This window comes from Pseudorca crassidens, chromosome 19 (assembly GCF_039906515.1).
Source record: "Pseudorca crassidens isolate mPseCra1 chromosome 19, mPseCra1.hap1, whole genome shotgun sequence".
NCBI classification, from domain to species: domain Eukaryota; kingdom Metazoa; phylum Chordata; class Mammalia; order Artiodactyla; family Delphinidae; genus Pseudorca; species Pseudorca crassidens.
The window spans coordinates 46,348,675-46,376,510 of record NC_090314.1 but is presented as its reverse complement, the minus strand read 5'-3'; the positions used below and the strand labels follow the sequence as shown (position 1 = coordinate 46,376,510).

Below are 27,836 nucleotides of genomic sequence, written 5' to 3'. Positions count from 1 at the left end.
CTGGTGAGAGCCCCCCTGCTGTTCAGGACCAGATTTCCCCAGCCGTCCAGCACGCTGCAAGCAGAAGGGTCAGTGGCCCACCTCTCTCCTGGGGCCTTTGGCTTTGAAGCCTGGGGATGGTGAGTGGGAGTTCTAGAAGGGGCAGGGCCAGAACCCAGGAGTCTGCCCTCAGCTGTAGCTTGCCTTCCTCCTGGGCTTCCTTTGTGGGCCACCAGCCCAAGGGAACTAAGACCAGGATGGGGCTGGGCACTGCCCTTTCTCTTTCCCAGAAGCCCTGCTAGCCTTCTTGTTTCCAGGGCTAGGAGCCCACAAGGCTTCTAGCAAATGCTCTCCAGCCTGTGGGAAACCAAAGATGGGAAGCAGCTCCTAGGGGGCTGAGTCTTCCTCCCTCCTTCTCCCCAACACCGCATATACTTTCTTTCCTCCCGTCCCCAGGGCTCCACCAATCTGTTTACATATTTATTATCCTAATGGGGGCCTGAGCAGGGTTGAGGGAGCCAGGGGAGGGGCAGGAGTCCCACCACCATTGGTTCATTGTGCGCTTGTGTCTTGTGTGTTGTTAGTGTGTTCTAGATCCTCCTGGGGGATGGGGATGGGGCTGGGCCCAGGGTACCAGGCCTCCCCATGCCGAGCCCCAGCTCCGGGCCGCTTACCCTCCCTCTCCCCACGGCTGGTCTGGTTCTCATGTAAACCCACTCCTTGCTTTGTCTCCTTGGACATGGATTTCAGTTAAGTATTGTGTAACCTGTTACACTGTGTGTCCTTGTGTAAATAAACTTGTTTCTGGCAGTGCCTTCCGGGGCCAATGTCTCTGTTCTCTGGGCTCTCAAATGGAGTTGAGGGTCTCATTCCCCCTCCTGGCCAAAAAAAAAAACTACTTTTCTCCAGCCCCTAGACTAGCCAATTTAGGAAACAAGAGGCTGGGGTGGGAGGGAGTGGGATCTCTGTCCTGTGGGTTAAGAACAAGGTTTCACTGAACGTAGCCACAGCATCTCCTGGAACCTCTGTGTGGCCTACGTGGTGATGGTGGGGAGAGGGTCCGGGCTGAAGGTCTCCCTGTTCCTTTTGACTCTCAGTCTCTGGGGGCACAGGGTTGAAGCGGGTGCAGAACAGGTGGCCTGGCAAGGGTTCCACCTGCAGCCACACGGGCAAGTCCAGTGGAGATGTGCACAGAGTCAAGAGAGGAGTCCAGAGGTGTGGAAGGGCTTTATTGGGGCTGCTCTGAGCCCCTCACAGTGTTACAGGAACCCACTGGTCTCACTGTTGCCTTTGCCCTTTGGGGACATGGGAGGGAAGGCAGGAGGAGGACCAGCCTTCCTGGGAGAGAGAAGGCCCTTCTTTGGGGCTGAGACCAGGTGGTGGGAGAAGTAGAAAATTCACCATGAGCAGGGCCTGTTGGGGGCTGGAAGGGGACGGGGCTGCCTCCCCGGAGTGTGGAGGTCACGGAGTGTGTGGGCTTTGGGAGAGGGAAAGTGGCAGTAGGAGGCACCTAGAGTCAGGAAGAGCGGATGGGTGGTGCTTCCTGGGCACTGAACGTGTGCACCAGCCAGGGCACGAGGGCCAGGACCAGGCATGGCCAGAGGGTGTGCTTGAGGAAATTGAAGATGTAGAAAAGGCTGATCTGAGGCGGGTAGCCCAGCCAGTCCAGGGGGCCCAGCAGCCCCATGGCCAACACAAGGCAGGCTAGCTTCTGGCCATGTCCCAGGTATGCCCGCCGCACCTGGGCATAGCAGGGGGAGTGAAGGGCGATGCCCAGACCCAGGGCGGCCCCTGAGTCACGGCTCAGAGAGGCAAAGGGCCGGCTGTCCAAGTGCACCCACTCAGGCCGTTCACACCACTTAGAGGCTAGGTTGATGGACCTGTGGGGAGCGAGAGTCTTTGCCAGGAGAGAGATTCCCCTGGGTCCTAGAGGGCTGATGGCTCTCCACCCCTTTGGGGCCTACCGCCATGTTCTGCCGTGACCCCAGGAGACTCAATGTTTGTGAACAGCTAATGTGTCCCGTTTTAGCTACAACCAACCAGAGACCCACCGGGCCAGGTATAGGTGAGACCCCAACTTGCCCAAGCTTCAAAGCAGGACTTACCAAGAAAGATCCAGGCCCAGTGTAAAGAGGGTCCAATAGATGAGGCTGGCACCCAGCAAGAGGGCCAGTGAGGTCAACCCGTAGAAGCTTAGCTCCCGCTCCGTGGGCACCCGGGGGGTCATCAGCCAGCCCAGGACAGCACCTAGGGAAGTGGGGTGACAGCAGCTTCAAGGAGTTTGGGGATATGACCCCCACCCCGAGCCGCAGGGTAGTTTGGCAGGAGAAGGGGGCCCTTGGGGTTGGCTGTACAATGGGAAGATCATACGCTGGTCCTCCCACTGCCAACGGCACCCTCTGGGTCCACCCTGTTGCCCCAGTTGCTCACCAGTTATTAGGCCAGCCAACACCTGGTGAGGGAAATGTGCTAAGAGGAAGACCCGGGACAAGCCGACCGCCAGCAGGAAGGTGCAATAAGCCAAGCTAGGTATCACCCTCACCCAGCGGCTAAAAAGAAGAGAGGCAAATGGTTCAGGAGGCGTCCACGCACAGCTGGGCTTCCCTCAGCACCCAGGCACCTCACAGTTTGACCAGATGCCCTGGCGTCTGCAGAACTCCAGCTCCCAGGCTGCCCTGCTGCTGGGTCTTTTGGGTCCAGGGTACCATCACCTCTGCCCCCGTTGGTGGGCAATGCCAAGGTGTACCTGTGGGTCCGAGTGGCCACTTGGGAAGAGATGGCCGTCATTATGGGCCAAAGGGCTGCTCCTGTGATCATACAGTGTCCGGAAGGGCTGCCTGCCAGGGGATTCAGAAGCTTGTGGTGAGAGGATGCTGGTGGAACCCAGGTGCCCCTGGTGATCGCTCAACACGGCTGCCTCCCCGTGGCCGAGGGGGGAGCCTTCCTCCAGCACTGACCCTTAGCTCCCTCTGCCCTGAAGCGGCATGGGTGCTCTCCTCCTATAATTCAACATGGTCTTCCCTGGGTTTCTTTGTTCTCTGGCCCAGTAACTGAGAGGCTGGGCCTCTGATTAGGTTGCCCTAGCTGAAAAGTACGACCAAACACTCACTGAACCCTAACCACATTGGGAGAGGGAAGTTTGAGGCTTCTCACCTGGACCAGTTTCACAAGAAGGGGGGAACTGGTGAACCTGGGCTGGAGCCTGGCTGTAGTACCCAGACTCATGGACCCACCAAAAGGGCCTGTCTCCAAACAGAAACCTAGAAGAGAACAGATGCGAGATGCCATGACACACAGCCAGGGGAACGGGGGCTGAGGCAGAAGGACACCTGGAGTACTCTGGAGGGCTTACAGGCTGGAGTCAGAAAGGGTGTCCAATTCTGTGCCATTGCCTTGCCAGGGTTTTTTACCTTGGAACAGGAGAAAGCATGCTATTTTTTTTTTAAAGTGATAAGGAGGCAAGAGATTGTGGTGTGTGCGTGTGTGTGCTCTGAGATGCTCAGAAGTCCCATCCTTAGCCCTCCCGCTACAGGGCCAGCTCTGCTCTTGCCATCTATAGAGAGCCCAGGACCTGCCCCTCGCCCTCCCTCCCCAGACCCTCACTGACCCTCCTGCTTCTCCTCTCTCCATTTCCCAAATTCCAGCCTGAGTTTCTTAGGTAAGCCTCTGGTCTTTGAAAATGGGAGTGGGGAATGGACAAGGAGGCTGAGAGAGAATAAGGAAGACAAAAAAATTCAAAATCCACTGGCTTAGCCAGGTGCTTCACTGGACCCTGGGAAACACACTGCAGAGGCTGCTGTGGCCAGAAAGAGAAAAGGTGGGAGAGCAGAAGAGATGCTGGCAGGAAGCCAAGTGCTGGGGAGGGAGGTGCGGAAGGGACTTGCCTCTCCCTGCCAAAAAGTGAGCCTGGATCATGCACCAGATGCTCAACACATACTTAGGAAATGAACAGGGGCTCTGCCATGTGGGGGGCATTAAGGGTGTCTACCCAAGGGGGCGGTCTTAGGGGAACAGGACTAGAGAGGAAGGCTTATACAGACTCTGAGGAAGAAGAGCACAAAGCAAAGAGCAATTCAGTAGGAAGGAAATGATCAGACAATTGCTTTCCGTTTACAGCAGGGATGAAGCCCTGGCTGAGAAGAGTGGAAGGGAAGGTATTTTGTTTTTCAGCAAGTCATTCCAGCCCATCCATTCAAGTGTCTCCTATGAACCTCCCTTCCCTCCCCCAGGCTGGCAATCTGGCAACAGAGACAGTGGTGAGGGGTGAGGGGAGGTGCAGCTGCATGCCCAGCGGGAAGTATAGCTCCCTTCTGCACCCAAGAGAGAACAGGTGGCACAAAGAGATACACCCCAAGGGCCCCACCCACTTGCCTGGGGTTCCTGGCTTCTAAGTCTGTGTGCAGAGCCTACTAGTGAATGAAGGGGAAAAGGGAGAAGAGAAAGTGTTCCCTGGAAGGCAATGCTTTAGCCCAGTGCTTTTTGAAATTTACTGTGCACACAAATCGCCTGGGGTCCTTGCTAAAATGCAGATTCTGATTCAGTAGCTCTGGCGTGGGGCCTGAGATTCTGCATTTCTAGCAAGTTTTCAAATGCTCCTTATGCTGCTGGCCACGGTCTGGGGGACCACACCTTAATCTGCAAGCCTTTTCTGTCCTTAGCCACTAGTGTGAAGCCTGGCACAAAGCATGCTTCTTAAAAACTATGTCAAATAAACGAATGAATAAATGAATCAAAGAGTGAGCTGAGAAGCAGGACTTTCTGCTACTTAAGTCACCACAGATGCCTGTTAAAATACAGATTCCCAGCCCCTCCCCTGGAGTTTCAAAATCTGTCTGTCTGAGGTGGAATGGGGTATTTGCATTTTAAATACGCCCCCTTAGGTGATTTCTCTGATCAGGCCCGTTAAACACTAGTTTAGTGATTAGGATGGGGACTCTGAGGTCCAAGATGCACAAAGATGCTCATAGGGGAAAAGTCAGTGGCCACGGGGTAGGGGTGGGACGTCTTAAGGCCATGGGTTCACTGTCGGGGTGGGGTGGGGGGGAAGCCAGGCCTTTGAGGCAGCTGACGAGAGAGATCAAGGACTGCACAGGGCTCAGGGCCTTTGGGGGTGGGGGACCAGGACGCGGGAGGGCTTCGCTGTCTCACCACTTGAAGACGAGGTTGAGCCACTCGGTGATGAGGCTGATCCAGAGCACCGCGATGCCCACCCGGCGAGAGGCGTAGTAGGCCACGGGGAAGTAGAACAGAAAGAGGCTCTTGGGGTCGCCCAGAAAGGTGACCCAGAGCCACACGTTCTCCAACCAGGGCAGCTGGTTCTGCAGCGCCTCGGCTATCGCGATGCCGGCGCCCAGCGTGGACTCCATGGCGACCACGGGGCCCGCCCGGCCAGGGTTTGAGCTAAGGCGGAAGCCGAGGAGTCCAGGCGACCAGGAAGCAGCTCCTCACGGCCCTCCAAAGCCCACCCTTCGGATCCGAGGCCCGCCCCCTGGCGTTGGCCGGGAAAGCCCCGCCTCCTGCCCCGCCCCCTGCAGCCTCAGGCTCGCGCGAGCCAGGCCTCCTGCCGGTACCGTTTCCTCCTCCTGCGCTCTTCCCGGGCCTCCCTCTCTACTGGGCAGCGCAGGGGACAAATCTTTTCGAAGGCGTTTCCGCAGAGCCCCACGTGGCTGCTATTGCCGGCACGTGGGCAGAGGGCGTAGAGGCGGCTCCAGCTGCTGTTCCGGGTCATGGGACAGACTAACCTGAGGGTCGGCGGTGCGTCCAGGGTCCCTCCTTTACTTCTGTGAAGATGGATATGTAATATCCCGGGCCAGGATTCCTTCCAGACCAGACCTTTCTCCTCCAGTACAGCTACCCTCCAAAAATATTTCGAGATCTCTTGGAGAGAAGGCTAGGGACAACCCCTGCTCCGGGGAGCCGGGCATCCCTGGTTGGTGCTGAAGCGGGCCCCTACGTTTGCACACACAGCTGGCTAATCGGTACACGCCTTCCTCCCCCAGCCCAAGACTCTCCTGCTTGAATTCCTCTGCTGTTGATTTGGAGGCTGACAGATCAGCCTCTTGATTTTGAGGGGTCATGCCTAACGGCTTGAGAGTTGTTACGCATAGCACAGTCTAAATCACCCTTCCTCCCAGTTCTGTGCTCGCCTTGCTCCTCTCCTTTCGTCATCTTGTCATCTTGCCTTCCAGAACCCCGCTGGGCAGATAAACCATGAGATAGTAGCTGGGTTGGTAAAGGAAGAGGAAAGGCACACACTCACGACAAAAATTGGAATAATCCCTTGGAGGAACACACAGAAAATAGAAATCTCAGCAATTCTAGGTGAGGTCTTGCCTAGAGGCAGAGGTGAGGTGGGAGGAGACTGGTGAAGTGGTTCCTTCCTACCTCAAGCAACTTTGTTCTTGGAGAGTTTTTGAGGGGTAAAAATGAGAATGTAAATTTGGGTTCTTCTTGGAAAGAGATTAATTTCACTAATTAAAAGGGTGTGGGGAAAGGAAGCTGGATACAAATCTCATTTTGCTCCCTTGCTAAATGTTTTTCAATTGCCCCAAGGAAAAAGCCTAAATTTTCTGTCTTTGAAAGTTTGCTTGGCCTCTAGCCACAACAACCTTTACCAGCCCAGTCCCACATTCTGTTTCATGATATTTCTGAGCTACTCTATGCTCCCTGAAATCACCAAGCTCTCTCCTTTTAGGGGTCCTGACGTCTGCAGTTACCTCTGCTTAGAACGTGGCCACTCTCCCTGCTTGTCTTTCAGATCTCAGATTTTTCCACTTCTTCCAGGAAGCTTTTCCTTACAGTGCCTGGCAGTCATTTATGAGAACCTATAATCACAATGTTATATAAAAGGTGGAGTGGCAGTTATGTATGACTTGTTATGGGGTAGATGTGAAAGTTCTCTGGAAAAACCCAAGTATGAGGGAGCAGTATGTTTATTTCTATTACAATGATTGTACTAATACGGGCCCAACTTTAGGAAGTTGATGTCTCTTGCAAGGCAAGGAAACACTTTTGAAACTTGTTCAGGTTAAGTAGTGCCAGGACTGGCCCTTTGCCTCCCTCTCTTTGCCTGTTGTTACTCATACATGAGGCTCTAGAATTTCTTTAGTGGAAGGGTAGGTGGGTTAGGGATGGCAACTGGTGATGGTAGGGCTTGAAAATGCATCTGCATCGTACTTACATGTTAAGAAAACTGTTTCGTATATTACACAGTCATTAATGGGGGGCCCAAAACTCCTGCCCCAAGGCTCCCTTTGTCAATACCATTGCTCCTCATTCTGGCTCTTTGCCTGGTTTTCTAGAGGAGAGGGCAAGATGGGAGATGGGGAAGCATCTTGAGTTCCAACAGTGATGGGTGATCACGGAGGAACTACCATTTATTGAGGATCTACTACGTGCCATGCATTTGTACACATTATCTCATTATCTCCCGCTCCTCCTAACTACTCTGTGAGGTATTATCTAATTAGCATAGCAGTAAATAGCACCGCCTTTGGAAACAGGTAGAACGGATCCTTGCTAGTTGTGCGACCCCCCTGGACAAAGTTTAGTCTAAGACTTAGTTACTTCCTCTGTAAAATGAGGATATTGATTCCTACATCGAAGGGTTGCTGGATGCTCAACAGTGGTAATACAGAAGGAATAAAGAAAAGAATCAGGCTTAGTAATTTGCTTAAGGTCACATAACTCAGTGGAATTCCGATTCCGTTTTAGCTAACTCTACAGCCAATGTTCTTTCCACTACCACTTTGTAGTTAGGTGTAACCGTTTTGAGCAAGTTTAGTTAAGTCTTCTGGGCCTCGGATTCCTCATTTGTAAAATATAGAGTTCATTCATCAAACTCTTGTGTCAAGGTGTGCACATAAGGGAGACTGCAGTTCCCTCCTCCCTCCCCTTTTCATTCCACGTAGGTCATTTATCTTTAACTTCTAAAACGGACCTTGCAAGCCTGTTACAAACCGGGCGCAGCCGCACAAACGTAATTATTCACATTCCTCTTTATTTCCTCTTTTCTCCTCATCCACCTAGGCTCCCGCCCCACCCAGTCCAGGCCACGCCCTAGCGTGTGACGTCAGCACGCCCCGTGCGTCGCGGCGCGGCGCTCACTGGGGGCCCGGCTTTCGCCCGCTGCTGCCGCCGCCGCCGCCGGCCGCGGCTGCTCTCCCAAGATGGCGGCTCCTCCGGGCGAGTACTTCAGCGTTGGGAGCCAGGTGTCGTGCCGGACGTGCCAGGAGCAGCGGTTGCAGGGCGAGGTGGTAGCCTTCGACTACCAGTCCAAGATGCTGGCTTTAAGTATCCTTCCCTGCGCGGAGCCCGAGGCCGGGCCGGCGTGTATGTGCGGTGGTGGGGGGGCGGGGGACGACGGCGGTGGCTGGGGCCCTCTCCGGGCCTAGGGGCGACCGGCTACCGCGGCGCCCGGAGCGCATGCGCACGGCCCTGAGCTCCCCTCCCCCTCTCGTGGGTCCCTCGGTCCGCCTTGGGGACCCTTGTCTCCCACCCCTTGTGGGAGCTGGGCCCCGATCGAGGGTGGGTGGGTGGAGGGGGGCTTGACACGCTGATTGCTTTTCGGGGGGAACGCTAGGAGAGGGGACACAGTAATCCGGAGAGGGGTGGTCGTGGGAGGGGGCTGGTGATTGGAGCCCGGATGGGAGGGGGACGGGTAAAATCATGTGGGGAAGGGGTGTGTAGAGTAAGGAACTGCTAGTGAGTGGTACAAGGGTATGGAGTTCAGGAGGGGTTGTCCACTGATGGGATTTGGTCCAAGAAAGGGCGGTGGGGTGGTGACCAAATGGGCTTCGCCTGTTTGGGGGGAGAGTAACTGCAGGACAGAGTTTGTAGCAGAACTGGGGATAGGGGCTTGTTTTGCTGGTGCTTGTGTATGCGTGGTGCCGCTGGGGGCAGGGAGTGCTGAATTTTCGGCTTCTCAGTGATTTGGAAGTTGCTGTTTTGGGGATGTTTGTATTGGAAACCTGGTCTAGAGAGAGGACCACGTTTTTCAGGGGCTTATGTATGGACGTGTGGGTTACAGGTGAAAGAGTAAACTGTCTTCTCTTGTCAGCTCAGCACATGGAGTCCTGACTTCTCCATAGCAGTAGCCTTCCCTTTTGAATGTGTCAGTGTTTAACAGAATGGAAAAGGTGGTCTCTTTCTTTGGGGTGGAAGTGATTTCTGAATTACTCCAGGAAACTCAGTCGTGGAAATGGAATACTACCTGGTTGTAATAAATATGCCACCCCTTCCCCTTTTATTTGAGCCACAGGTGGGTTTATTTGGATTTTTTTTTTTTAAGTAATCTCTTATGGCACCTTTCAAAAGGAAGTTTCTTACTGAGTCTGCTGCTGCCTTTGACTGGCAAGTATTTTAATTCATTTAACTACTGGTTGTGGATTTGTAGCTTAGGAAGATGTCCTTTGAAACTAATTACAGCAAGAAGAGTTGCAGGTTTTTTTTAATTTTTGTTTTTGTTTTTTGAACACAAGACTTCATACCTGGACCAAGTAAGACCTTTTACATTAGTGGTTTAGTTGGAAGGGTTTCGGAATGAAGAATTACTCTACCTTTATTTGACATACAGTATGCTTTTGAGAAATGGTTGGAGAATGAGTGAATGAGTGAGTGAGTGAATGAATGAATTAATGAATGAATGGGTTAGCTAGCTGGGTCACCTTGAGTGAGCTTCCTTTCCAGTGTTGTAGTTTTCCTGTGCAAAATGGGAAATCTCAAATCTGAAAAAGAGAAAAGAGCACTGTTTAGATATAGGGAGTATTATACCAAGAACAGAAAGTACTTGCTCTTCAGTGTGGTTCATTAGGTTCAAGACAAACAGTATACATAACGGCATTAAAACTGTATTAAGCCTCTTCATAAAACCGGTAAAGAGAAGGTGACAGAAACACTGTTGAGGCTTCCAATTTTGGATCGTGTTTGGCTTTGAAAAGCTTGAGATCTTTTGGTTATGGGGTTGTGCGGCAGGAAAGTGACAGGCAGAGATTTCCTGAGGAGAGGTGTGATTCTTGTGAGGCTCCCTCTCTTGCTTGTGGCACACCTTTTACACAAGCCTTGGGTGAATTGTGTTTTCCATGCCCCTTTGGGATGTGTCAGTTCTCTGCTTGCCCCTATTTTCCTTAACTTTATTTTTTCACCAGAATGTCCCTCTTCCAGTGGAAAGCCCAACCACGCAGACATCTTGCTCATAAACTTACAGTATGTTTCAGAAGTGGAAATAATTAATGACCGAACAGAAACCCCTCCTCCCCTAGCTTCACTCAATGTTAGTAAGGTAAGGACTTGAGGGCAGTTCTGGTTCTCCAAAATGATGGGAAATTTGAGTCTCATTGACTCTTGGTGGTACATACATTGTCCATTGTTTGTTTTTCATTTTTTCCAGTGATTTACAATTGCTTGTTTTGATATATTTTTTAAAAAAATATATCAGTTTAACTTTTCTCTTTATTCCTGGGTATCTTCAGAAGATTTTAAGAAATGTCTTAATGCCCAAATAGAGAAATAGAGTTGAGAGCTGGCTTTTGTCCTTTGTGAAAGAGGGCTTCCCCGCCCCCCGCCCCCACAACCTGCAGTCCATGTGTGAACTTCCAGTGTTGGGAGGGTTGGGTAGGGGCGTTGCTTCTGAACCTCCTGAAATTGTGTATGTGTGCACATGAGAATATATGTTTCCTGGGTGAAGATTTGGAATATGTTTTTAGATTCTCAGAGGGATTAATGACCTACAAAAATTTGAAAACCACTGCCTTAGAGCTTTGTTTTTGTCTTTATGTTTGAATTTCGAGGTCTAACAAAATTAGAGTTTTAGGATATTTTAATCTTGGATGTACAAATTGGTCTCTGGGAACCCTCAAATAACTTTCCTGATTCTTTTGTTCTGTTAGCCAGAGTTCATGTTGATCAATAATAGTAATACCCCAAGCCCTGTTGTAGCCTTTGCTGTCCCCTGCACTGGGAACACCCTTTCAGAATGACTGGAGTCGTATCCATCAGGACTCAGTTTAATGGCACCTCTTTCAAGAAGTCTCCTCTGATCATTCGGGCTAAAGTCATTTGCCCCCATTCTCGCTTACAGTACCTTAGCCTTCAGAGATAAGGTGACATATCATTTACAGTCCAACCTGGGACATTTTCGAGAGTAAAGGGGTGGGTGGTGCTTTTGTTTTACACCAAGTATAGATTGGTGTGTCCTGGGCAAATTGCGACTTAAGGTTACCCTCTTCATAGCTTTTTTGTAATTATAATTGTATATCATTTGTTTACTTTTCTATCTAACCAAAATTTGTTTTGTGGGGATCGGAGCTATACCTGTTTTGTTCATCACTAAATATACAGAGCCTTGCACAGAGTAGGTGCTTTGTAAGTACTTGTTGAATGAGTAAGTTAGGCCTTCAATTTTCATAACTGTTGCCTTAAGTCTCTTGAGTTAGTGTGGTGGAAGTTTTTTTCCCTGTATATGAGTATTGTAATAATGTATATTCTCTTGCCTCTCTTGGGAATGTAGTGTGTTTGCTACAATTCAGCAAAGCAGGGAGACACTCAGGCAGCTGAAACAAAGGAGAGTGACTGAGGCCGGCAGAATGCAGTTACCTCAGATCTGGAGCTCCCTTCTTACTAGGTCCCAGGGAAGTGCCACACTTTTCTGTTTTACTGATGTCTGAGGACAGATTCAGAAGGGTCTTGGGTTTCATATTAAAGGCTGTTGCGCACAGAATGTCCCATTCTTAGACTTATAGACTTTTGGAACACTGGCTCAGTCCTCCTATTAAAGTATAGGTCGTCTTTGGATGATCTTCTGTTAGCAGAAGAGATTATTTATTTTATTTTTGGCTGCGTTGGGTCTTTGTTGCTGCGTGCGGGCTTTCTCTAGTTGTGGTGAACGGGGGCTACTCTTCATTGCGGTGCGCAGGCTTCTTGTTGCGGTGGCTTCTCTTGTTGCGGAGCACGGGCTCTAGGTGCACAGCTTCAGTAGTTGTGGCTCGCGGGCTCTAGAGCGCAGGCGCTAGAGCACAGGCTCAGTAGTTGTGGCTCGTGGGCTCTAGAGCGCAGGCTCAGTAGTGGCACGTGGGCTGTAGAGTGCAGGCTCAGTAGTTATGGTGCTACGGCTTAGTGGCTCTGTGGCATGTGGGATCTTCCCGGACCAGGGCTCGAACCCGTGTCCCCTGCACTGGCAGGCGGATTCTTAACCACTGTGCCATCAGGGAAGTCCCCAGAAGAGATTTAAAAAGTTTCAAATAAAATAGTTTATGCCTGGTATGTTGAGGGTGAAAGGGGCTCTAAGTTATCCTTTAGTGTTTGTAGGGTATGAGAAGTTTGTCAACAACCTTTAGTGAGTAGTTGAGGAAAGGTTATCTGAAAGAGGGATGATTTTCTCAAATTTAAAAGATACAAGATTCTGCTCTTATGACCACCAAGTGCCACCATCTATCTGAGAGGGGCTGGAGTGGTGTGGGTGGGACTGTTAAGTGGGAGCTGTTGAGAAGCAATTCTTTTCTTACATTTGACTTCAAGTATAAATGGTTCTTGGTTATTAGTTTGCGGATTATCTTTGCCTTTAGGGTTTTGCTTTCTGCTGGTCAGTTGTCTACTGGCATTATTGTAAACTAGTTGTTTACCCACTCTTTCAAGAAAGCAGCCAGAAGTAATAGATTGTGGAATACCAGAAATCTTTACTTTTCTTACTTTGTGGCCTGCTAGCCAAGTCTTGAAAAAGGAGTCAGAAACTGAAGACTAAAATTAGGTTGGAGGGCTATCTTTGGGTTTCATTTATTCATTCTTCATTCGTAGAGTTGTTTATGAATAAGCTATATTGGTTTTCCCTTGAAACCAACCTTTGAGGATGCTTTGTGATTCTTCCTGAGGGCTCTTACTGTTACTGAAAACAGCTAATCTGGTGCTTGAATGACATGAAAAGTTCATCTCATTTAAGAGCATGAGCTTGAGGTTTTTTTTTTTAGGATGGAGGATTGTTTAAGCATTTTAGAAGGGAACTAAAGTGCCTTGAAATCCCTGGAAGAAAACTGTTGATACTTGCAGTCTAGGGAGCACTACCTGTGTACTCCACTTGCAGTGGAAGATAACATCACATGATGGCTCATCTTGCTGACATAGTAAGTGCTGTGTTTAATTAAACGTGTTGATATAAACCGGATATTTACTCCGACCCAGCAGGAAATGGAATAGAAGGCCTTTTAAAGGAAATATTTAATTCCAGCCCAACTAGAGATGGTATGAACTAGCAATTCTTGGAGATGAGCTTACTTAGTTTTTGGTTGGCACTTTCACTGCAGGCTAAGATGTCCTATGTCTGTCCACAGCAGTGAGATGTAGGAGGAAGCTTGGAAGACGACAGTGGGGTCGCAGAAGGTGGAAGTTTTGAATGTCATTTTATCTTCTCCACAGTAACATTGTACCCTGTAAAATTGTTTAGAATTTCCTGACTGTAAAAGTACAAAAGCACACCAAAGCCAATCATAAGTGAGGTTCAGGTTATTCACCATGTGGCTTATTAGTTTTCTGTCACAAGGAAGGTTTAAATCTTGCATGAGGATGAGAGCCCAGGGTCTGCATGGTAGGGTGAAGTAAAGTGTTTCTTAACAAGTTCCTTTGAGTTGACTCCACATTTTGTTCTCTGGGGATAGAGATTGCCCATGAGTTAGCAGTGCTCTCAGATGATTTGGGACATGTCAGTATTAACAGAGTTCTCTTCTATGTAGCATTTATCAAACATTTACTGAAAATTATTTTGTGCAAGGCATTGTGGTAAGCTCTGTTGGGGACCACACCTTACATTTTTCTAGGGCTTTACAGTTTACAAAGAGCTTTGACACATCTAGGTTCATTCTCAAAACCATGCTTTGTGATCTTTAGAGTGTATTCTTTTCCTTTTAGTTTAACGGATGGGAAGATAGGCTTATCAGTTTAAGTGACTTGTTCTAGGTTATATGGCAAGTAGTGTGGGAACTAGTATTTTTACATGCCACGCTCTGAACTAGTAATCAGTAGACATCTCGTTTAATCCTAACAATAGTTCTTACGGTGTGCGTACCATCACCATCTTACAGAAGAGTAAACTGAGTCTCAGAGAGGATGAGTCACTAGCTTAAGGTCATTCAACTAGTAAGTGATCGAGCTGGGATTTGAACTCAGGTCTAATGTTTTGATGGCAAAGTCCCATGTTTTTTCTGCTTCTGTGTGCATACCCAAGGAACTTATAGAGTAGGTTGATGACATGAAATGAGTATGCAGATATCTATAATCCTAAGTAATCTTTCTGAGTAAAGAGAAACATCTGTGTTGTGTGGTCAGGAGCAGAATGGTCTAGTAGAAAGAACATTGGAACCAAGTGGATAAGTCGTTAAAGTCACTTCTCTGCCTCTTAACCTTGCTAAGCATCAGCTTTCTCACTATGGAGATGGGATCGTGTTAGTGCCTATCTCATAGAGTTGTTTGGAGGATTAGGTCAAGTTGACCAGAGTTGGCAGATGTTAGTCCTATTCTCCCGCATTAGCTATGTGCAGCCAGTTGATGTTCCTTGAATTATGGTGTAGGAGCAGGATGGGGCGAGAGGGACAGTATGACAAAGGGAAGCAGCCAAGAACATTGGCACTGTTCCTATGTCAGTCTTTCCTGATACTGGATCTGACATTCACTCAGATATCAGAACTTGCCAACCCAAGACTGGGGAAAATCAAAATTATATTGGATACCTCTTGTTGTGACCAGAATTAACGTGAGTTTCCAGGGCAGTGTTATCAAGGGGCATAATTAAGTGAACTCTTGCCTGAGTACTGGAGGTTAGTGTGAGCAGTCACAGAACCTAAGAGGTTGTGCTTTCAACTCCTGAGACTCTTAGGAAAAAACTCACTGAGACAGCCAAGGCAAGTGTTAGGTATTCATTTGTTTGGATAAATGCCTCCAGTGCATCGAATGATATGTAAGTCTTCTTTTCACTTTGCTGATTTGGAGAAGACTTTCTGGAGGAGATGCTCGTATATTGTGCAGGAGGCAGGAAAAGGGACAAAGCATGGAAAAGTGAACTCCACAGATAAGGCATCTACCTCCCTTACCAAACCACTGACTGATTGATCAGCCTGTTTTGAGTATTTATTACCCATTTGTACCTTACTAACCAGCAGTGAGTGATTAAATGGAAGAAGAACCAGGAAGAAGAGATTCAAAGAGCTTTTCATCAGCACCTGGTAGTGAAGAATGAGTTTGCTGCCTTTGGATAAAAATGATACTTGGGAGATTGGTCTGGGAGTGGAAGGGCCTGGGAAGGCTGAGAAAATGGAAGAGTCACAAAGTTCACTTTTGAAAGGAACTGACGTCATTGCTTATTTACCTTTAGGTATGATGTCACACAGGGAAGAACTGACTTGGTTTTTGTTTTGATTTCTAACCAGCTTGAAAGCTAAGATTTAGCATAACCGTACGGCTTTTTGTTGATGTGAGGGATAATCCTCAAGTGTGAGAAAATTCCTGGGGTCGTTGGTAGCTACTGCATTGTGGCCTGTGTTCATGGACGTATCCTGTTAGCTGAGACCTTGACCATATCTTGACCCTAATGTGTTGAGGTATGGAGTTATCACCAAGTAGAATCAGACGACTTGACCACCCTATGTTTAGCTATGTATATATTAGTAAAAGGTAGAATGTGTTCATATTGTGAAAGTGGAAGGAAAATAACTTGTCTAGGGAAGGCAAGACTTTTTTGTCAGATAAAATTTTTCTGGCTTCTAGAAGCTACGTGTAACCTACTGGCTCACTTGATTAAAATATGTTGTCAAGGCCACAGTCCCAGGTTAGAGTCCACCAGTAAGTTTTGCACCTGACTCTGAGCAGACAGCTGCTTCCTCACAGAAGTGTCATGAAGATGCAAGCAAGTGTGGGGTGAAGAGGAAGAACCCATCATTGCTGAGTAACAGGGACACAGTAAGTAGTGAGTGGTGTGAGCTGAAGTCAGAGAGGTAGGTGATTGACTGCCATTTTAAAAATCACTAACCTTTGAAAGAGGTCACATTTGGTGGCATTAAAACATTGGGGTCAACCTGATAACTATAATAGGGGGTGCGGTGTTCCAGGCTACAGCTCATGACTCACTTCAGGCTGTAGTGCATGGCAGCCAGCCGACTTGGTGGAGCCGTCCTCAGGTCAAGAGTTTGGTTCTGAAGGGGGCTTTCCTGACATCACAGGGGTGTGGGGAGAATCGTCTACGTGAAAAGACAGATTGCTCGGCCCAGGTGACTGGCAGAGACGTGCCATAGGTGTGTTGTTGCAGCCACCCCTGCATTCTATCTCTTTGACACAGAGACGATTCAAAATAAGCACTTTACTGATAGCTCAGTGGTAGTATCTCTTACAGTGTTAAGAAAGGGGCATTCTAACTGGTTTAATTTTCCTGGCAGAGACCAGGCTTGGGGGGAAGAAAAAAACAAGTGGTGCAGTCAAGTTCTAGCATTGGAATTTAAGGCTAGCTTAGATAAATACCAGAAACTACCCTGGAGAGTGAAGCAAATTGTACATGAACTAGAAAGTTAAAGGATCTATATACCATGCCAAAAGCTAACAGTATAGTGTGGTAGAATGTGGGGAGTTTGAAGAACTGGGTTCTTTTCACAGCTGGGCTGCTAGTGAATTGTTGTATGACTGTGTGTTAGCCACTTAACCATTGGGAACTGTTCTGTGAATCTCTAATAGTCAAGGTTTCTTTTCCTTTGATCTGACTTCCCTCTCTCTCCCCCTCCCTTCCTGGTGCTGGGAATGTCAGGATGATTAAGATACTGCTTTTGCCCTCAAAAATCTCATGTTTGGGAGTGGTGAGAGACAGCAGCATTTAACTTTTTGCAGGGGGGCAGCAAACCTTTTCTGTAAAGGGCCCAATAGTAAATATTTTAGGCTTTGTGGGCTATACATTCTCTGTCACAACTATCAACTTTGCCTTTGCCGCAAAAGCAGCCGTGGGTGATATGTAAACAAATGGTCATGGTCGTTCCAATAAAACTTAACTAAAACAGGTGGTTGTCTGAATTTGGCCCACAGGCTGTAGTTTGCCAATCCTTGGCTTAGAGTAGTGAACATTTTAGGAAAGCCTTCTCAGATGTAACAGTGGAGTAGGGTCTTGAAGAATAAATCACAATTCATTAGGTAAAGGGAGGGAAGTTAAATGGAATCAAGCTGACTTGGATTGACTTCAGTTTGTCCATCTTTGCAATTTTAAAAACTTTTGCTGTTCTGTCAGTGAGCTAAACTGGTGGCAGTTCTTAGAAATGAAGGAAGGGACTAGTTAAGTGCCAGTATTGGTGTTAGATGTGTATCTTACTGAACTCCAATAACAACCCTTTAGGACGGGCCCCCATGAATGGACTAAGGCTTAAGAGAGGTTATGCATCTTGCTCAGATTCATGTAGCTAGGGAGTGGTAGGTAGGGGTTTGATCTGGAATCTCTTTTGTTTGGGGTGGGGTGGCAAGGGGGTGGCTTTTCATTTTTACTTTTCTTTTTCTGCCCTCTTCAGAGCCCAGGAAACGACAGCACTTGGTTCTTTCACTATCTCTGAATAAAATCAACTCTTTATTCTATAAGCAAAGCCCCCATTTTGGCACATAAAGTGCATTTTCCAACTTACTATTCCAGTTATATTTTGGAATTTATTCTGTTAAGGATTTATAGCCTCTCTAGCAGCTCTTACAGAAAGCAGAAGAGAGAGAGCCCTGAGCTCATTGGCTAAAGGAAGGTTGGATTATATGAATTTTTTTGAAATAACCCACAAGCCACCTTCTCTGTGCTAATAATAATGATGTTATTATAATAATAATGTTAACAGCTAATATTTGTACAGTGCTTTACAACTCACCTAGTGCTTTCACCCATGTTATCTCCCTTAATCCTCACGGCCATGTGTGAGATGGCTAATTTGAGCGTGTACTCTCACAGATAGGTTGCTGAGGTCAAATTTCAGTTTATATCTGCGCCAGTTTTTTTTCCTGGCAGAGTCCTGTGGAGGTTCCACAGCAGTGCTGGTGTCAGGGTCTTGGGACTAGGAAGTTACTCTGTTGGTGTCCAGGAGGTTTAGCTGTCTTTTGTAGCTATGAATAGTGTTTGTTGACATAATTACAAATAACTAAGAAAAACTATTGACTTTGCTGGCAACTAGTTTTTATTCTAAGCCAGGTGAAGTATAAAACTTTGCTTATAGCGTGTACTGACTGTCTTGAGGCTGGCCTGTATTGTACGACAGCAATATGGTGGTCAGAGCCTGGAGACTGAGGTGGCACTGTGGCCCCTGGATTTGCAAGGGTGTTTTTCCTTTTTTTTTTTTAAAACATCTTTATTGGAGTTTAATTGCTGCACGGTGTTTTTCATCAGAGCTCAACACTCTCAATGTACCTTAACTTTCTAGTGCAGAAGACTTGCTTGACTTACCTTCTCTAGTCTTGGCACATCAGAAAATGATGGGTTCAGGGAATGCCCATTATTATCGGCCTGAAATGCTTTCTCACATAGGATCTGTTTTCTTAAATGCATTCCTATGAATTACCTTCAACCAAAGAAATAAAGGATGTCCTTGAGGTTTAGGGTGAGACTGGGACCCTTTTCAGAAAACAGAGGCCCTTCATTAAAAGGCAGACAATTGTGTTCTGTACAGAGGACATTGATGGAAATGTCAGAATTCACTGATAAAAAGAAGATGGCAGCTGAGGCTTAAAATGTTTTCTCTTTTATAAAACATTTTCTTTTACATTCAAATTTATAAGTGTATTTTCAACATTTCTCTTAGGTGGAACTATTTGAGTATAGTGCAGAGTTCAGAATGCAAGCTCTGGAGTCAGACTGTCTGGGTTCAAATCCAGACTCTCCCACTTGTGACTTGGTAAACTTGGGCAAGTCCATCTGTTAAGTTGGAGTAATTTTAGTCCCTATTTCACAGAATTGTTGGGAAGATTAAACATTTAATACATGTAAAGCGTGTTGTTCCGTGCATTGCATGGAGTAATTTCTCACTCAACAAATTAGCTCTTAGGATTTTAGTGTTCACTGCCAGGCCTCTTGGACTCTACTGTTCCCCTGTTTGATTCAGTGTTTTGGTTCATTGTTATGTATTCTGGGACATGACTTCAAGCAGGGTTCTCTATTTGAGTTCCCAGCTATCTGAGGTTGTAAAGAACAGTATTTTTTTAGAAACTTTCAGACAGGAGCTTTCAGCCAGGGAGCAGGAAGACTTGGGGATATTGATAGTTGGAAGAAATATATATATATATTTTTTAAAATAACTTTATTTAATGAATCTCATATTGATGAATATTTGGGTTATTTTGGGGTTTTCATATTATTCATCTATCTCAGGTTACTTTTTAAAAAATTTATTTATATTATGTATTTATTTTTGGTTGCGTTGGGTGTTCGCTGCTGTGCGCGGGCTTTCTCTAGTTGCAGCGAGTGGGGGCCGCTCCTCGTTGCTGTGCCTGGGCTTCTCAGTGCAGTGGCTTCTCTTGCTGCGGAGCACGGGCTCTAGGCATGCGGGTTCAGTAGTTGTGGCTCACGGGCTCTAGAGCACAGGCTCAGTAGTTGTGATGCACGGGCTTAGTGGCTCCGCGGCATGTGGGATCTTCCCGGACCAGGGCTCGAACCCGTGTCCCCTGCATTGGCAGGCGAATTCTTAACCACTGCGCCACCAGGGAAGCCCCAGAAGAAATATTTTTGAGCCTTCTTGTTGCTAGCCAAGAATGAGGGCTTTCCAGGAGTGCACCCCAGAATTGAAACAGCAGGAGCAAGCGTGGGCCCTTAAGATGACAGTGGTTCTTGGCTGCTTTGGTCTGCCGTCCCTCAGCCTCCATTAGGCCTTGCAGGCAGCACTGCCAGTTCTGGGCAGCAGCTGCAGTGCTTCCTAACCCCTCAGTGAGGGCAGCTGGTTGGAAGGCCCGAATACAGAGGGAAGACAAACCAAGAGTGGCTCAGTGGAGTCAGTAGGTCACATCCAGCAGGTTCCCTGGACTTTGCTTCCCTTGTTGGATCAGCTGTCACAGCCTGTTAAATACTTGCAGTAGGAATCCCTCTGGATTCCTCACAGCACCTGTGCTTTCCTGGTCTGGGTATGTGGAAATAAGATGGCCCAGCTGGTTACCAAGTAACAAGATGAGGTTATAACAAGATGCTTGGATTATGTTGTTGTGGCTGCTTCCTCTTCTCCATGTCACTGAGTGCAGGAGGAGAGATGTGTTGCCGCTGTTCACTGATTCACTCACTTGAGGGTTACCCAGCAGCGGGCATGACTAGAAGCCTTTTAATATTGATGTGCTTTGGAGTCACGTTCATGCACTTTTCTTTGTTTTGCCCACATCAAGATGCTGTATATAAAATGGCCAAGAGAGGAAGAACTGGTTAGTAGACAAGGAATGAATGTTTTCACTGGGAATTGTGCAAAATAAAAGGAGGGGTAGGTAAATGCAGGTTGTCTTGTGCAGTTATTTCAATTAGGCCACATGTACATTAGTAACATGTATTTGTAGGTTTGTGCTTCTCAGTTTGCCTGAACCCAGTGTATTCTTAAAGTTGGTGCCTTTAACATTCTTTATGATTCTAACCGGTTAGTGCTTCAGTTTTGATTGGAAGAGAGGCCAGCAGTTAGCATGCTTGCATTGAAAATGAATGTAGTATGGTGATAGTTACTGAATTTAAAAACTGCAGTCCTGAAGACCCTCCGAAGCCTAAAAGGCACACCCTACACCTTCTCTATTGGGGACAGCTTTTATTGGTTCTGTCTGGCGATTTGACAGTAACCATAAACTTATGAACTTGGAGTAACTGGACCGTTTATAGATATGCATTAGTTTACAAAAATATGATGTGGGGAAATGTAGAGCTACAGCTAACTTGAGGGTAGAGTGATAGTCACTTGCTTTACAAAAGGAGGCTTATCCACGTTTGTTATGGGTTTTCAGGAACATGTGTGAAAAGAGCAGGGTAATCTCCCTTCCCTTCTCACCCCAGTTTTGAGAAGAAACATTTCTAGATTCTTTTTGTGAAAGTAATCTTCCTCCTGCCTAATTGATGCAGTTCTCTGTGGCAGAAATTTACCCCATTTATACAGCTTCTTAGTGAAAGCAGATCTGTGTAGCTGAATATTAGGTTTAAGCATTTTCAGATAGCCATGAAAATAGTTCATAAACTGGCAGCTGGAGGCTTCAGGGTTTGCTGTGAATCCAAATCCCCAAAGCACAATTGCAGGTACAGGTAGAGTAGTTGAGGATATTGGGGCAAATTGAAATAGTCAGCTTACACTGACTTCTGCTGACTTTTCCAAGGCTCTCCCTTGTATCATTTAGCATTTGGGATCAGTCTGCACTGTGGGTTGAGATGGAGAGTCATCTAGTCCATTCTCCTTTGCTTTCAGACCCTTTAGAAGAGATTGTACAACAGGTATTTGGCGGAGGTCGGGGGTGGGAGTGGCTAGGGCGTATTTTGAAATCATTGTTCTATAACCATTGTGTTGATTTGACTCAGGCTGTCTAAACAAGTCACTTGTGGCTGAGATTTATATCCATTTTACTCTGCCTCTGGCAGAAATTCAAAACTGGTTCTTCTTCCAGCCTTCCTGCCCCTCCCCAACCCCAGCTTAATTTGTCAGTTCCATTCTTAAATATTCTGCATGGATGCCTGCTTTTCCTGAGCCAACTCTTGTCTTCCTGAATGGGTGCTGTTACTATCTAGGCAACACAAGCTTTATAGAAGCAGCTTTGTCTGACCCAACATTGGGAGATGTTTTTGGTCTTCAGGGATAAATATTTTTTAAAAGACCTCAAAGTGAGACCCTTCTGCCTGCTCATGGGGTAGACATCTGCCTGACCACTAGCCACTTCTCAGGAGCTCTGCAGGAGCTTGGTTAATCCAAGGGAGCTCTGCTTCCCTCCAGTTTTCCTTTCTTTCCTTGGAGACTTCAGATTTTCTTCAGGATTGTTTGGAAAGTGAGACTCAAGGAAACTCCTTGTTACTAGGGTTTTCTTGGTGACCAAGTAAGCTTTGCTTGTTGCTGCTTAAAACACACCCCTAGCAGTTCTCGTTCCATAGAAACTGAGTGCTTTCAAGCCACGAGGCTTCCTTGCTGCAGTTGGGATTGCCAGTGCTCAGGGGAGTCAGCCCTGTGCATTTCCTTCTCTGTAAAGTTGGAGCCTGGTGGGACCACAATGGCAGAACCTGGCTTGAAAGATCATTTATTTACTGCTGCTGTATTTGTCTCTTTCCATGTCCTGGGGACCAAGTGAAAAAGGAGCTCTGGCTTTAAATCACTGCAGAGTTTTGGCCTTTCTTCCCGCTTTTACCTAGGGAGTCCGAAGTGACAGCATGTATGAGCTGTGCTCATACCCCCTCCTCCCTCAGACAGTCCTTGAAACTCAGGGGCAGTTGAGACTCCTCAGTTACCCTAACCTGATTGAAGGCCTCCTTTTCTCTTCTTCATAGTCAAACCCACACTTAAGAAAGTGCTTCATTTTACCAACAATTAGACACTTTGCTTATTTTTCCCGCTGTAGAACTATGTTTGGCTTATGGTTTGAAAGGTCACTGTTAAAGCAGAATATGAATGTTTAAGAATTCCAAGCATCTAGGTACTTTGGGAATGTGCTGGAGGTATGATCTCTCTTTGCATTTAAAGAGCTGGTATTTGGGGACAGGTTGGGTGTTCTCATGTGTATGTTTGTGCATATCTCTTTAGTATGCTGCAGCATCAGTATACTAAGTATATGTTCTTGTTCATGGATCTGAAAATCTCCAAGTCATTTGTTTGACTTTCAGATGCATTATCTGCCTCTCGTGTAAACCATCAGTGTATTTGTTTTGGCTTCCACTCGAATTTGTACTTCTGTAGTCTAGCAACCAATAGTGTGGGTTGGGGACCAGAAATGTATTAGAGGGGCAGTAGGGATAGACAGGATACCCACCCCTGCTGGGAGCGATTTACTAGATTTGAGTAGACCTACTAGATTTTACTACAATTCTTGATCAGTTTATGGTTGTTCCACTAGAGGGCAGTTAAGGAACAGACACGCGGTAGAATGCAGACCATTCCTTTTTTTAAAGAGCATGGTATCTACAGCCCAAGTCGGTGGACGGTATCCACGGTTAGGTTTCCTGGAGTCCTGGCTCCCTATGTGAGTACAGATAATGGTACTAGAATGCTTGAGTCTTTAGAACTTCAAATCCTGGTCTTTGAAGGTGTGGTAGACATTTATTTCTAAACCTGAGGCTCTAGCGCAGTAGCTGATAAAAATTCTTAATTCTTTCCTTTCATAGAAATGTATGCATTACCTTTTATGTCTGACCATCACTTTCCATCAGGTAGGGTCCCCCCCGCCCCCCAGTCATACTCTATAACCTTGTCCTGCTCTGTTTTCTTCCTAGCACTTAGCCCTGTCTGAAGTTATCTTGTTTGTTTTTGTTTATAGTCGGTCTCCCCTGCCCCCTTCTGTGCTGTATCTCTAGCTTAGTGCAGTGAATGTCTGGCACATGGTAGGCATTCAGTAAGTACTGGAAGGAACGCATGTTTGCCAGGAATAGCAGAAACTGTTGAGGTATATTGTGTGTGTTTTTGTTTGTTTCACTTTTGATCTCTGAGAAAACTGAATCTACCCAAATCAGTCTTTTCCAGCACCTTTTCCTCAACTTAGGTCCTGAAGGAAGGATGAAGGTGAACGCTTTTCTGAGTCTCTTTCCTTTCCCCCACCCTAGCTTGCCAGCAAAGCACGGACAGAGAAGGAGGAGAAGCTGAGCCAGGCCTATGCAATCAGCGCTGGTGTCTCCCTAGAGGGCCAGCAGCTCTTCCAGACCATACACAAGACGTGAGTTGGGGGGAGCATAGGGGTCCCTTGCCCCGGGGGTGATGCTGCCTGGCTGTGCTGTCTGGTGGATGATTTTGGGGTAGTTGTGTTTATGAATGTCACAAGGGAAGCTGGGTAGTGTGTTAGCAGTACCTCGGCTTCCAGGGGTGCGGCGCTTGTTGCCTTTCTATATGGCAGAATGGTGTAATCTCCAACAAGTTGTCTGCTCTGGGCTTCAGTTTCTTCATCTGTAGAACTTAGTTTTGGATTAGAGTATCCCTAAGGGTCCCTTCCAGACCTAGTATTCCATAATTTAGAACTAGTGATTTCTTTCTCTTTTATTATTTTGATCTTGTACCTTTCTCTAAAAGCTGATGCAGTTTTATTAAGGGAAAGTTATATCTGTCTCCCTCTTCCCAATTATATATTGGGGTGAACATAGGGAGTTAGGGAGAGCAGAAGGCCACCTTATTACCACCTCATAAAAGACATTTTGTCACAGCAGAAGTCATTTGACTCTCCACTAGCTTCCCTAGCTGCTGAAAAACGGAAACATTTGACACTCCCCCTTCCTCCTGCTGCCTTCTGTTACCCTATTTAACCACCTGAGTCTGGTGCACAGATGGTAGCTGGCATCAGAGCTGTTTGAGGCCATGGTGTGAGTATCTAAGCATTTACAGGTATGTGAAGGAACTCTCTTAGCAGTGGCAGCTGCCCTAGGTTCCCCCAAGTGTGAACTGGGATGGATTTTCCCAGTCTGGCAAGTTACCCAGCTGTCTGATAATTGAGAAGGGCCAGTTTGAGGAGCAGCTATCATTTCGGGTGGTGGGGAGCAGAGTACAGATTGCAATAAGATGGGGAGTTTGTTCTGTCTTTTTAAAGGTACCATTTCCCCCTAGGCCAAAGGTTGGCAAACTGCAGCCAGTGGGCCAGATCTACTCATTTGTTTATGTATCATCTGTGACTGCTTTTGAGGTACAGCAGCAGAGTAGTTGTGACAGAGATTGTATGGCCTGCAAAGCCAGAAATACTTGCTGTCCGACCCTTTACAGAAAAAATTTGCCAACCCCTGCCCTAGGCTGCTATTTAAATTGAATCTAGTGGCCTGAGCCTAGCTATTTATTTGTAAGTCAAATTAGTTTGGACTTCTGAGGCTGCCACCAAGTTTTCTGCGGTTTTTCAGGTCCCTAATGCTTCTTAACTCTTCTGGACCATCCTTGGAATAAGTGTGCATTGGTTTCATTGCTTTTCCTAGCCAGTGGTGCCCAGGAAATGTTTCTTGGCTACTTCTCCCTGTGGGCTGATGGCAACCAGTTGTTGGCTGAGTGGTGAGCTAGGAACTTGGGGTTAGCTTTCTGGAGTTATTTATTCATCAGGCAGGAGGTGTGGGATGCCCCGCAAGAGGTAACTTTCACCTGCTCTCTTCTCCTTCCAGCATTAAAGACTGTAAATGGCAAGAAAAAAACATCGTAGTCATGGAAGAAGTTGTTATTACACCCCCATATCAAGTGGAAAACTGTAAAGGCAAAGAGGGGAGTGCACTGAGCCATGTACGCAAAATAGTAAGTAAAGAAGCCGTGAAACCTTAGGGAGAGGGTGATTCCTCAGCCTTCTCCCCCCGCCAGCCTCAGGGCAAGACATTACGCCACAGTCCCTGCCCCTTTCGACACAGCCAGCCTGCGAGCAGCCCTGCCTGATCACCCTGCCTCCCGGCACCATGGTGCTCTGCAGCCATGGCTTGGACACTTGGGGGGTGTGGAACCACTGGGCGGTGCAGAATAAAGCGAGTGGTCAACCCTGTGTCCTCTGCAGTGTGGCTTTTTGGAATTATCCAGACCATCCCATGATATTGCGTCTGAACCCAGGCAGGGTTCTTCTCGAGAAGGGCTGGTTGGTGTACATCAGTGGCTGTTGGAGTCTGTGACCCTTCATGTGTCATCTGACTTTCTAGATTGAGTTGCAGCGTTTGTAAAAACAAACTGAGCATTGAGAGACCAACATTGTGGATGTAAAAAGTTTTAAGACTGTAATTCCCCACCAGCTTTTCATTCTGCACTTGTGTAAGGAGGGGAGAGGGAGTTTGGGTCATAATAATCTCCCTTCATACTCTACTTTATAGATTCCCCTTCTTTTAGACAGTCTTAGCTGAAGCTGCAAAAAAATGTGGCTGAAACAAGAGGATCCCCCCAGCTATCTTGTCGGGAAGGCCAACAGACAGCAAGGGCAAAGGTGCTGAATAACCCACGAGCTAGACAGCCAGGACGGGCTGTTGACGTCTAGAGTGAACTGTTTGGGAGGCCTTGTGTGCCCATCTCTTTTTCTGATCTAGGCTGACTGGTCTCTTTCAGGTTGAAAAACATTTTAGAGACGTGGAAAGCCAAAAGATACTGCAGCGTTCACAAGCCCAGCAACCACAGAAGGAGGCTGCCCTGTCATCCTGAGTCCACACATACAGAGGACTCTTCCAGCATCCAGCCAAGGAGGCGATGGTGGTGGCTTCAGCGGAGGCAGGCCGGGGGAGGGAAGGGATTCCATATTTCCTGTTGGCTCTTGTCAACAAAGGGTCAGCATTTCCAAATCTTAGACTTGAACAAACAAAACACCCAACAGAAAAGAACAAGAGAATAATTTAAAAGTTGAATCATTACTTGACTAACAGACTTCGGTCCACCATGTCCTTTTCACAGCCCCCTTCTGGAACAGTCACCTTGTTAATTTTATTTTTGAAAATTCCTTTCCTGCTCTGCCCTTTCACCTCTGACTTTCCTTTCCCAGTCTGTCTCTACCATTCTGTTTTTATAAGTGGCTACACTTGCCTTCTGAGTGATTGAAAGAAACTTTTACATCTTCTCTTCCAAAATAAAAGTAACAAGCTGACTGTGATACTTAAGTTGAGACTAGAGCAGCAGACAGAGGTCTCACTTTAAATTTTTTGTTTTGTTTTGTTTTGTTTTTCTTTTTTTGCACAGGGCATGGCTTGAATTAGTTTTATTTTTCTTAACTTTAAATATATATATGAAAATATATATTAAAATGTTCTCTAAATATTTTCTGCTTCTTGCAGGTCTCTTTTTACTAGATCATGGCCACTCTTCCCACCTCATCCCTCTGAAAATAAAAGTGTATTGTCCTCCCCACCACCCATAGCCAGGCAACTAACTTGACTTAGTTCACAGCAAGAATCTCCTGCAGCACTTTGTAGAGCCAGTGTATGCAGATGGGATCTGGCTTTGAGGGTTCCTGGTAGCTTTTTAGTCTTTAACTGTATGTGTACCAGTCTCCCATTTGGCAAAAACCTCAGGATTCTCCCTCTGCCTTTGTCTTACTTCACGGTACTAGAAGAACTTCCTCACCACTCTCCTGTCTCCTAGATGGGAGCGTCCACTGCCCTTTCTCCTGTGCCCTCTGCAGGAAGAACTGTTTTGCACGGCACATCTCAGCTCCTTCTCGAAGGATGGTTTTCTTTCATGAGAAACCTGGAGTCTGCCTGTTCCGACCTCTCTTTAAGTCTGTATCCAGAGCCACTAGCCCAGGAGAAAGCTTGGGTGACCTATCATTTCTCTTCTGCCAACCTCCTGCTCTTATGCCCTTCCCTACCCCCCCTTAAGTTTTACAAGCTTATGACAGTTTGTATGTGCTCAGCCGATGGGCAGAAAACCTGGGAAGAATTTCTGGACTTCAGCCCACCGGTTTGTCTGGTTTGACTAACCTGCTGAGAGTTAGACTGGCACCCGTTGCCCCTGCACTTGCAAGGCGGTCCAGTGGGTAGAGTGTACCACCATCTGAATATCAGGCACCGTGGCGTGGGAGGTGGGTGATGCTCATGTGACTGGCTAGAGCTTTGGGGGTGGGGTGGGGGTTAACTACTATTGCTTTGGCCATGATCTCTTTCCCCTTCCTTTTTTTTTTAATTAAATAAATGGATCAAAATTAAATAATTCAAGCCCTGCCTTCAAAATGAAATTTTTTTTTTTTAGTATTGTTTAGCAAAAACAATAAAACCCAAATTTTTTTAACCATCACTCATGTCTCGGGTTTGTGCGTGC

General features: G+C 47.0%; 2 protein-coding genes across 3 annotated transcripts; one reads left to right on the top strand and one right to left on the bottom strand.

Moving 5' to 3' along the window:
- Positions 1-1,187: 1,187 nt before the first annotated feature.
- G6PC3 (glucose-6-phosphatase catalytic subunit 3) lies at positions 1,188-5,471 on the bottom strand. 2 transcript variants are annotated; one of them, XM_067716206.1, is made up of 6 exons: positions 5,128-5,467; positions 3,133-3,239; positions 2,726-2,816; positions 2,410-2,528; positions 2,085-2,226; positions 1,188-1,859 (listed from the first exon to the last, which is right to left on the bottom strand). In XM_067716206.1, the coding sequence occupies exons 1-6, from the start codon at positions 5,343-5,345 to the stop codon at positions 1,496-1,498; spliced, it is 1,041 nt and encodes a 346-aa protein (XP_067572307.1). In that variant the 5' UTR covers positions 5,346-5,467; the 3' UTR covers positions 1,188-1,495. The 2 variants fall into 2 exon arrangements, with proteins under 2 accessions (XP_067572307.1, XP_067572310.1); XM_067716209.1 differs by lacking the exon at positions 2,410-2,528 and having other exon boundaries at positions 1,688-1,859; positions 5,128-5,471.
- Positions 5,472-8,080: 2,609 nt separating this feature from the next.
- On the top strand, positions 8,081-27,812 carry LSM12 (LSM12 homolog). Its single transcript, XM_067716236.1, has 5 exons — positions 8,081-8,271; positions 10,125-10,258; positions 23,702-23,811; positions 25,226-25,352; positions 26,139-27,812. The coding sequence occupies exons 1-5, from the start codon at positions 8,148-8,150 to the stop codon at positions 26,229-26,231; spliced, it is 588 nt and encodes a 195-aa protein (XP_067572337.1). The 5' UTR covers positions 8,081-8,147; the 3' UTR covers positions 26,232-27,812.
- Positions 27,813-27,836: the final 24 nt, after the last annotated feature.